The 10,577-nt window shown below is 41.9% G+C and overlaps 1 protein-coding gene across 1 annotated transcript; it reads left to right on the top strand.

The window, feature by feature from the left end:
* The first annotated feature begins 4 nt into the window (after window positions 1-4).
* drc4 (dynein regulatory complex subunit 4) lies at window positions 5-10,375 on the top strand. Its single transcript, XM_083757798.1, has 11 exons — window positions 5-122; window positions 988-1,080; window positions 2,333-2,530; window positions 4,907-5,113; window positions 6,218-6,272; window positions 6,376-6,581; window positions 7,084-7,251; window positions 7,427-7,513; window positions 8,308-8,517; window positions 9,938-10,003; window positions 10,144-10,375. The coding sequence occupies exons 1-11, from the start codon at window positions 120-122 to the stop codon at window positions 10,279-10,281; spliced, it is 1,431 nt and encodes a 476-aa protein (XP_083613924.1). The 5' UTR covers window positions 5-119; the 3' UTR covers window positions 10,282-10,375.
* Window positions 10,376-10,577: the final 202 nt, after the last annotated feature.

Raw genomic sequence — 10,577 nt, 5'->3', positions numbered from 1 at the left:
TCAGTGGACACTCCAGGATGGTTGTATGCTATGCTAGCCCGCTCGTAGCTTAAACTTTCTCTTCTACAGCTACGACGTAAATATTTACTTGATATAACAAGTGCCCACAATATTTTAGAATGGTAAGTAAACGTCTACGTTCCGTGTAACGCGTCAATGTGGTGGATGAGTCGAATAAATACATGTTTTTTTAGCTAACACAACGGCTAGAATGTGGTTCTGTAATCTGTAGAATTTGGTGCTTGCAAGTCAACGCAGCATAGATAGTAACAATTATAATAATGTGATAGCCTAGCTCTGGTCCATAGCTCTAATGCGTTAGAGCTATGGACCAGAGCTAGTGATCAGCCGTGCTTTTTATGTTGCCATGTTTTGATATATAGCTAAGGCTACAGAGCTATAGTTTAGATAATGAAGTTTCAAAAGCTAAATTAAACTGAACAACTTTAGCCCAAGCTAATAATGGAGATGAGTACACCCACCTACCTTTAAAACAAGGCTCCAGACTTCCCAAAACAAACTGGTCAGGCTCCTACAGTAGGCTACTTGGCCTCACCACTGCCCACTTTGACAGGCTGGAATGGCTTAGCATCTGGCATCTTGCAATGGGTCTGGTCTTCAAGATTCAATACAGTCCACACACACAACACCAGAGGGAGTGCAACGAACCATGTACAACCCAGATTTGGCACAGACAAGGGACTAAATTGTTGGAACGCCCTATACCAACAGTCATGAAGACATGCAAATCCCTTGACTCCTTCAAAACCACTCTCAAAGGGCACCTACGGACGGCTGCAATTCGAAACTGGCCCCCATAAAATCTGAATCTTATCTTATTGGGTCGTCCACTCACAGTTATTGAGTTTGAGTTTGAGTATTGAGTTTGTGCTTGAAATGTACTGTAAGCAAACTGTTAATACAAATTTAAATCAATCAATCAAACCAACCAACTACTAAATCATTATGTATTTCCAACCAACTCAGCCACCCAAAGGCAAGGGCGCAAACAAGAAACCTAAGGAAAAGAATCCTACGGTGATCGATGGCCTTTCCACGGAAGAGATGTCTAAGGAGCAGGTAATATTCAGCTCAATATCTGTTCAATAGATGTATTTCTTCTTAACATATTTCTTTGACACTTTGTTCAAAGGTGGCAGGAGCACTTAGGCCACCTTTCCCTATGCTATATACCGGTAATAATGGATCACACACACACACACACACACACACACACACACACACACACACACACACACACACACACACACACACACACACACACACATTTATGCCTGTAACATGTGTTTTTATTATCGTAGAATGCACATGGTAACATAATAATAATAATCTTTATTGTCCCGAAGGATATTTGTCTTCACAATCTGTTCAACAGTTCAACACCCACATCAAACATCAAAAACAACACAGAGCACATAGCACCAAGACAAAAACAAAAAACAAAACATGAGTTCCCCACTGTGTACAGAACCATCCTATCGGCGGGGCAGTTTGTTTAATGCCGCGATGGCTGAGGGGACAAAACTCCTACTAAAACGGACCTTTTTCCAGGGCAAGGTCCTGTATCTTTGTCCAGATGGCATGAGGTTAAAGAAACGATACAGAGGATGATCAGTGTCATTTGATATCGAGAGTGCTAGTCGTGTGATGGCGTTATTGTTCATATCAGAAAGTGTGGGTGTAGGAAGTCCGATGATTTTGGAAGCAATACGGGTGATACTGAAAAGTTTGTTCCTGTTAGGCATGGACAGTATGGTGTAGAAACATGCAGAACAGTACAACAGAACGGGTTGAATAATGCTTTTGTACAGTAATAGCAGAAGATGAGGAGCAACAGATAGTGATCTTAATTTACGGATTACATGGAGTCTTTGCTGAAAGCGTGACTGGATTGATGTAATGTGTTGATCAAACCTAAGTCTATTGTCCAGTGTGAGTCCAAGATATGTGAAGCTGTCTACCTGTTCTATTGTTTTACCATTAATGAGGAGTGGGTTAAGTCCAGTGTGGGTTGTTGTTTCAAAGACCAGTTCTTTTGTTTTGACCACATTCAACTCTAGATAGTTGTCAGTGCACCACTGTGTGAAATGAGAAATGGTATTCTGATAGACCGTAATAGAGTTATTGTCATGGAGCAGTCCGAGAATGGCAGTGTCATCAGAGTATTTAAAGTATGTGATGTTAGTGGTAACTAACTAACTATGAACTCTCAGGTAGTTAAATATGTATACCGGTAGGCTGATTTAAAAGATGCACAAAGTTGACTGTTACTACACTCTAAAACATAACCTGTTTCTGTATGGATTGGAAGCTGGAGGAGCACATCGTGCGCCTCCGAGAAGAGCTGGACCGAGAGAGGGAGGAGAGGAACTACTTCCAGCTGGAGAGGGACAAGATCCACACCTTCTGGGAGATCACCAAGAGACACCTCGAAGAGAGAGAGGCCGACCTGAGGAACAGGGACCGGGAGATGGAGGAGGCCGAGGAGCGCCATCAAGTGGAGGTCAAGGTAAGCATGGAGCACACTCCTCTTGTCGTCGTATTGCAGCGTAAATGTGTTACCATTTGACACGGAGCGCCCACGTCCTGACGTCACTCGCTCGTCCCCTCGATTCCCCTGGTTCACGGAAGTAATATTTCTCTATGGAGAATAACATGGGGTCATCTTAAAATCGTTTCATATAAGCATTGTGGTTCAGAAATGAACAAGCTGTCTCTGTATCGTTTGTGTCAGTCACTTATATTTGATACTGTCTGTTTCTAGCTTAACCCATTCTGAACGGGCACCCATTTTGGTGTTAGCATTACGTTATGCTTTAGCTATTTAAAAATAGCAGATCTACAAGCTCATAGCGTGCGACCGAGTGGCGCGCTACGAGCTTGTAGGTCTGCTATTTTTGAAAAATCAACTGAACGACTGACATTTTTAGAATCTGATCTCAGGTCAGAATGGGTTAATCAGACCAGTGTGTGTCCAGTGGAAACCTCGTATGAATCTGATCTCAGGTCAGAATGGGTTAAATGTATGACACTGACACCATCATCAAACCCGGACGTTGTGCAGGAATGCCTACTGAGTGGCAAAAAACTATTTTCTGGCCTTGACCGCCCATACATCCACACAGAAAAGTCCTATTTGATTGTATTAAACGACATTAAACAATGTTAAACTCACTTTGCCTGTTGCTTTGCCACTCGATGTGCCATTCACTTTAAGCATGCGCATACCCTCTATTCAGCAGCAGTAACATTAGCGTTTTCTCTCAGTCAGTTGATTCTTCATATCCATATGAGTGAAGCGGCCTGGATGACATGTTTATTTTTCAATCACGGTTCTTATATGAGGCGATCTAAAATCCCCCTATGGGGATTACAATGCAAATAAAAAGTACATGAACCCGTGGATTTGCGCCCCTCTACCGATATTGACGTCAGACTTGGGTGCTCTATTGCAAGAGTTTAGCATTAATTTATCGCATCTTGACATGTTTATAGAGAAATGTAGTCCACACAGTAAAACACTCTCCGTGTTAAAATTGACAAAAAGGCCAAAGATGCCCTTAGGTCTGCAAGCATACATTTTATACCAATATTGATGATGCAATGCCAATAATTAGTTGCTGCGAGAGTGAGGTCTAGCAACAACACAAACTCGGGATTGCTGGATCGCTGCCCTCCACAATTTCCTATCCAACAACAGGTTCTTGAGCTCTTGAGTGTTGTCAGCCAAGCTGTCGCGCCGCAGCACATCTAGGTGGTATACTCCTTTCCTCTCCTGTCTTTGCCCTGGGTTGGCTCCCATAGGGTCAATTTACTTGCCTCAAGTTCTGGGTGCCTGACGCAGTGCCCTGCCAGCCTCGTCCTTCTCTCTCTGACTTTGTCCGTGACCCGTAGGTAGGTCCCCATAGAGGTCCACATTTCTGATGTGGTCCGTCCATGTGACACCTAGTGCCATTCGTAGCATTCTTGTGTAGACTCCATCCAGGGCTTTTTCCTGTTGTATTGTAGTAAGGGTCCATGTCTCGCAATAATAATGTGACAATGGCTTTGTACTCGCAGAGCAGCCAGTCTGCCTGTCTCTGTCTCCTTAACTCCTTCAGCGCCACCTGGTGGTCACCAGTTTAGGCTCTGAGTGCCAATTCTCCCATTATAAAAAAAGGAGGGCGTTTTATTTTCTTTTTTTTTTAAATACGTCTTTATGGGCATGGCATCCAGTGCATAGTTGAATTAGATACGGGATGACGTCCCTGGCACTTGGGCATCAGCTGTTAGTGGGGATGGGGGCTCCTTTCACCAGCAAAACAAAAATAAAAAAGATGCAGCAATGAGTTTAATAAATATAATATAATAATTAGGGATGTCCCGATCCAGATACCACAATTTCTGTGTATACCGATACCAGAGAATAATATAATAATGAAAGAAAATATATCTTATTTTGAAGTCCACCGACCAGGAATAGTGTTTATAGTTATCTAGCTATATATCTTGTGTTGTGTTTATAGCTATCTAGCTATATATCTCGTGTTGTGTTTATAGCAGACTCCTCACTCAAATGTGCAATTGCATTTCGGGCAACTTCAAAGAAAACTCCACATGCCCCAACATTTTATTTACCTGCCATAGTGTCAACCCCTTACCCCTGTGTCGGATCGGTGGTTAGACTGGCATATTTGCCGATAATATGATCCGATATGACCAAATAAGGGCCGATCCGATACTTTTCCGATACCGATACAGTATCGGGACATCACTAGTGATAATGTAATATATCGGCCAAGGTCATCATTTCGATATTGTGTATCTCAAACTCAGACAGTTTTTTTTTTTTTGAAGTGGTGTGAATTAAGGTTCTATTAAAATGATTATTATGTTCCATCATCAGGTGTACAAGCAGAAGGTGAAGCATTTGCTGTACGAGCACCACAACACCGTCTCGGAGGTGAAGGCGGAGGGCGTCGTCTCCACCAAGCTGCTGCAGAAGGAGCACGCCGAGCTGGAGAATGAGCTCCGGAAGGGCATGCGCGTCATCAAGGTGGACCTCAAGGAGCAGGACATCTCCGGGGAAAGCCTTTTCAAACATCAAAAACTGGTGAGTAGGACAGTATAGGTAGGTATACCCACAATAATATTGTTATATACGGGTGCAGTATGTAGTTCAGACTAGTCATTGGTCCGACAAACAACCCTCATACCCTAACAAGCACGGGAGCAGCGCATGTTCGACATGCGGACGCATGTCAAACTAATGCTCCGTCGGAATTACATGCGGTCACCGTTATATATACCATTAAACCATTCTCAACGGGAACCCCTCTTGGGTGTTTTTTTATCGTGAAAATCTGGCTCAAATCTTTATAATATATTCTTTCAGAGCGAACGTTTTTAACTCGTATCTTTGCTTCTGGTGGGCGCCCTGCAGTGAACAACATGTTTTCAGATGGAGGTCGGCGGCCAATTATATACATGTTTGGGGGTCCATGACGTGAACATGCTTGAGAACCACTGACATATAGAAACATGGGTTTTTTGAGAAAACTGTCATGATTTAGAAGAAATTTTTTCAGGCCTAAATGGATTAAGAGAACGAAGAACTGATAAAACTGTCGCGCCTTTCTTCGTCCTTCTTTCCAAACTTTCTCAAAAACATAGAGGAAAGCTTGACAGAAAAAAGACTCGCTCACTGTATAAGAAAATGAAGGGAAGCTCCTTTAGACCGAGACTTAAGAAAAAAAAATATTTTTTCATTTATCATGCTTATAAAGTGCTCTGTGCTCAAAGTGCAATTAAAAGTAGCAAACATTTCAGTCCTAAGACCTTCGTCAGTGCTATACGAGTTTCCTTCATTGTTGTATACAGTAAGTAAGTCAATTTAATTCATAAGGCACTTTTCAAAACAAAGTTACAAAGTGCTGTACAGTAAAAACAACAATATAAACAAAAGGAGCACAAAGGAGCAAACACAAGAGCGGAAACATAAGACATTAAGACAACCACACTTCTTTTGAATACCATGTTTCGTTTTTTTTTGGTAGCCTGCCCTGGAATCCAGACTGATTCGCTCTGTTCGGCAAAAAGGGAAAAGGGGGAAAAACAAGAAAACGGTTAACGCTGTACTAGTGCCTCCGTCTGGATTGCAGTCGGCTACATCATTGGCACAGAGCCAAGCTTAACTGTACCATCTCTATCTCAACAGAAACATGACGGGGAATTAACAAAAACGAGAAACGATTTTGAGAGACAAGTCAGAGGTGAATGAACCATGTCCATGTGGGTGCGTTGTTGCGCTCAAATTTCAATATTAAAACCTCGCATTGGAAGTTTTAATTTTGTGTCTTGTTACCATTTTGGCAGAAATCGAGGCCAAGTACGAGAAGAAGATGGTCATGCTCCGACAAGAACTGGATCTCCAGAGAAAAAGAGAGATTAAAGAGACAGAGGAGAGAAGTAACAGCCACATCGCCACTCTGAAGGAGAATCACGAGAAAGCTTTCAGCAACATAAAGAACTATTACAATGACATTACACTCAACAATCTGGCCCTCATGAACACACTGAAGGTTAGTCATGTTGAAAATAGACCATGGTGATCCCAGGAAGGTATCATTTAAGTATATTTCAAATACCCCCCCCCCCCCTCCCAGCCGCAAGCAGCTTAGACGCTATAATGCTATCTGCATCTAAGTTGCAATACCAACCCTTGACAGCCCATTCATAAAACAGAAAATTCCTATCTGTAAATGACTTTAACCTCACCAAGATTGCATCTGTACAGAAAGCTTGGGTTATCCTCTTTTTTTATCTGTCAAGTCTTTGTTTCATAAAAATCCATCATTGTCATGTCCTAGTTTCAGTCAATTAATTGATTTTTTTGTATTCGAGTTTATAACAGTCCTGCGTACAATCCTAATGTGCATAATGCACGAGAATACTTAAATACAATCATCAGATAGGAATTTCCAGTGTCATGAATGGGCTGTCAAGAGTATTGCAACTTAGTTAAGAGTATATTTGCAAGCACTGCAGTTTTGTGTTTTATACAAGCATACCGATGTTGTTTAGGAACAAGCGGAAGATATGAAGAAGAAAGAGGAGCGACTCGAGAAGGAGATGGCGGAAGTGTTGCTTCAGAACAAGCGTCTAACTGAACCACTTCAGAAAGCCAAGGAGGAGATGGCTGAGCTTCAGAAACAGCTGCTCCATTATGAGAAGGACAAGGTCTCGTTGGCGGTGCGTTTACCACTCAAAAAACGATGAAATAATCTGTATTATTTTGAGACCGTTCCGATACCGATATGGCATTTTTATGGCCTATTCCGATTATGCCACAGATTAATCGTGCATCCCTACTTTTTTATTTATTTCCTGAGTGATCATACTCATTAATGGCAATAACTCTCGACAGCATTCCAAGGCACGTTTGAAGGTTGGAGAAAAGGAGATGAAAGATCTGAAATGGGAGCATGAGGTGTTGGAGCAGAGATTCAGCAAGGTACAATGCTAACATATCTTTCCGTATTAATTCACTAGCGTGTGATTATGTTATAATTTATCCATTGAAAAATAGCATATCTACAAGCTCATAGAGTGCCGCGCTATGAGCTTGTAGGTCTGCTATTTTTGAAGAATCGTGAAAATGTGACGCAAATCTTTGAATATATATATATTCTTTCAGATCCAACGTTTTTTTAAACTCAAATATTTGCTTCTGGTGGGGTCCCTGGAACTTCAGATGGGAGTCGGTGGCCAATTACATATCGTTTTTTGGGTCCTTGACATGAAATAGTGAGAACCACTGACATGAGGTTTTTCAAAAAACTAAAAAGACATTTGTTTTAGAATCGTTCCCAGCAGTGGCGTGCACAGATAGACACTAGGGGTGCTAGAGCACCCCCTGCCCTTTTAGCAATGTGCTAAAAAAAATACCTTTTTCTTTTTTTTCTTACTTTTTATCTTGATAATAAAAAAGGTTCTTCTATATTATTTAGGCCCCCCACAATCTAAAGCTATGTTTCTATGTCAGTGGTTCTTCGATAAAAAATAAATAGCAGACCTACAAGCTCGTAGCGTGCCACTCGGTGGCGCGCTATGAGCTTGTAGATCTGCTATTTTTCAATAGCTAAAGCACCAAAATGGGTTCCCGCCCCAAAATGCGCAGCACAAGGTGCCCTTTTTTTCACTTGAGCACCTGCCCCTCTAAATGTCTGTGCACGCCACTGGTTCCCAGGTCTAAATGGGTTATGCTCCTGTGTGCATGTGTCCATCTGTGGATAATGGTCCTCCCAGGTCCAGACGGAGAGAGATGAGCTGTACAAGAAGTTCACGCAGGCTATTCAAGAGGTGCAGCAGAAGAGTGGTTTCAAGAACGTGCTGCTGGAACGGAAGCTGGACGCCCTGACAGACAACCTGGAGAAGAAGGAAGCTCAGCTAAATGAGGTGCTGTCCGCCTCCAACATGGATCAGACCGCCCTTGGCGTGGTCACACGGAAAGTTGAGGTACTGTAAACCACCATAATGAATAATAATAATAATAATAAAACAAAAAGTTGTATGGCACCTTTCATGACATGACATGCAAGAGCAATGGAAAAGAAAAAAAGAGCAAAGGCATAAAACATTACAATAATGGCAGTAATGCAATACAGTGAGGACATGAATGACAAGGAATTTAAAAGATCAATTAAAAGCAAGAGTGTAGGTCTTGAGCAGTGCTTTAAACATGTCTACAGAGGCTGCCTGTCGAAGGTACAGTGGGAGTTTGTTCCACCATGTGTCTCTTGTGTTCCCTTATCATACGTACAGTACATTGTGACTCAAGGTGTGCAGAATAGAGCACACATTTCCCTAATAATTTATAATAATGCCTAATTAACATAAAACTGCCTGTCTGTCTTTCTCTCTCTCTCTCTGTAAGGGTGTATATCATTCAGTAGGCAGGCATGTAAACAAGCATCATCGGCATTATATGTTTAACCCATTCTGGGCAGGAACCCCTTTTGGTGTTTTAAGCATTATGTTATGCTTTAGCTATTGAAAAACAGCAGATCTACAAGCTCATAGCTTGTAGCCGATCCGATACTCGTATCGGAGATCGGCACCGATCCAGGCTAAAATTCTAGATTGGGTATCGGTGGCAAATGGGCCGATCCATTATCCGATCCGATCCGATCCGATAATTATGTGTAATTACAGTATGAAAACAACTCTACCTCCTCTGTGACACAGCAGTGTAGTATTGACAGTATAACACTGCTCGCACATTAACCTGGTCTAATTGTTGCACAGTTATTTAATAAATAATTCAGTGCATTTATCACATCTGTGTTTGTTACATTTTGTTTTACAAAGTTGGGAAAGTAATGTTTAAGTCAAGCCTTGATGTTGCCTTACACAAAATAATGATTCCAGACTCCACACAGTGAGGCATACAGCTTAATAGGTTATTACGTTTCTTTGTGGGGGGCATCGGATCGGTACTCTGTATCGGCAGATACTGGACCCCCATGTATCGAAATCGGTATCGAATGCCAAGGCACCGAGTGCCGCGCTATGAGCTTGTAGGTCTGCTATTTTTGAAAAATGTGGCGCAAGTCTTTGAATATATATTCTTTCAGAGCGAACGTTTTTAACTCAAATCTTTGCTTCTGGGAGGGTCCCTGGAACAACATATTTTCAAATGGGGGTCAGACACACACACACACACACACACACACACACAGGGTTGAAAACATGAATCTCTTGGCGGAGAGCATTGTTCCTCCTGATACGTTTGTGCTTTCTGAATTATCATTATTGCTTGCATGCTTATTTGTGGTCATGTACTATTATTCTCATTACTGTATGTATATATGCTTGTTCTGCTGTCTATTATTAGTGCAGTAATCAGTGTGTTTTTGTTTTTGTTTTTTTACATTAGGAAGTTCTGGACTCCAAGAACACTGCCATCAAGGGACTGCAGTATGAATTGGCTCGTGTGTGTAAGGTGAGTCAGTCTGTGCTCTTAAGTGCAATAGCTTCAGGGTTTTACTGCTTACTTATACTGTAGTGTTGTAGGTATAGTGGCTTGTGATGTATTAGTTTTAGAACTGTCATCTTTAAAGGAGACACGTTTCTGATCGGCAGGCCCATAACGACATGCTGCGGACCTACGAAGCAAAGCTGAAAGCCTTTGGCATCCCTCCGGAAGAGCTGGGATTCAAGACCCCAGAGTGTATCGTAGCCGGACAGACCCTGGGACAGGGTCCTGCTGCACCCCGATGAGAAAGCAGCTTATCCTCCTATTTGACCCCCTTTGATCTACTCTGACTGACACTTGCATTATTATTATTATTTTTTATCTACAAATAAACTATTAAAGCACCTTACTCTTTTGTTTTTGTTGTGTGCAAATGATATGAATACATTGACTTGTATAAATGGTCTTAAAGGTATATTCAGTGATTTCACTCAAAAAACCTTAGGTTTCGTTTTTGGCTGTGGGACCCAGCCTTTCGTCCAATCAGGATAGAGAGTCAAAAACGAAACCTAAGGTTTTTTGACCCCCAGGGGACTCCCCC

Source organism: Protomyctophum parallelum (assembly GCF_964188405.1).
Source record: "Protomyctophum parallelum genome assembly, chromosome: 2".
Taxonomy (NCBI): Eukaryota; Metazoa; Chordata; class Actinopteri; order Myctophiformes; family Myctophidae; genus Protomyctophum; species Protomyctophum parallelum.
This window is presented reverse-complemented; position numbering and strand designations above follow the sequence as displayed.

Excerpts from the sequence above, each read along its gene's own strand:
- drc4 (XM_083757798.1), top strand. Across the intron at positions 6,273-6,375 it reads TTTTGAGAGACAAGTCAGAG|AAATCGAGGCCAAGTACGAG; the intron begins GTGAATGAACCA and ends CCATTTTGGCAG. Across the intron at positions 7,514-8,307 it reads TGGAGCAGAGATTCAGCAAG|GTCCAGACGGAGAGAGATGA; the intron begins GTACAATGCTAA and ends TGGTCCTCCCAG.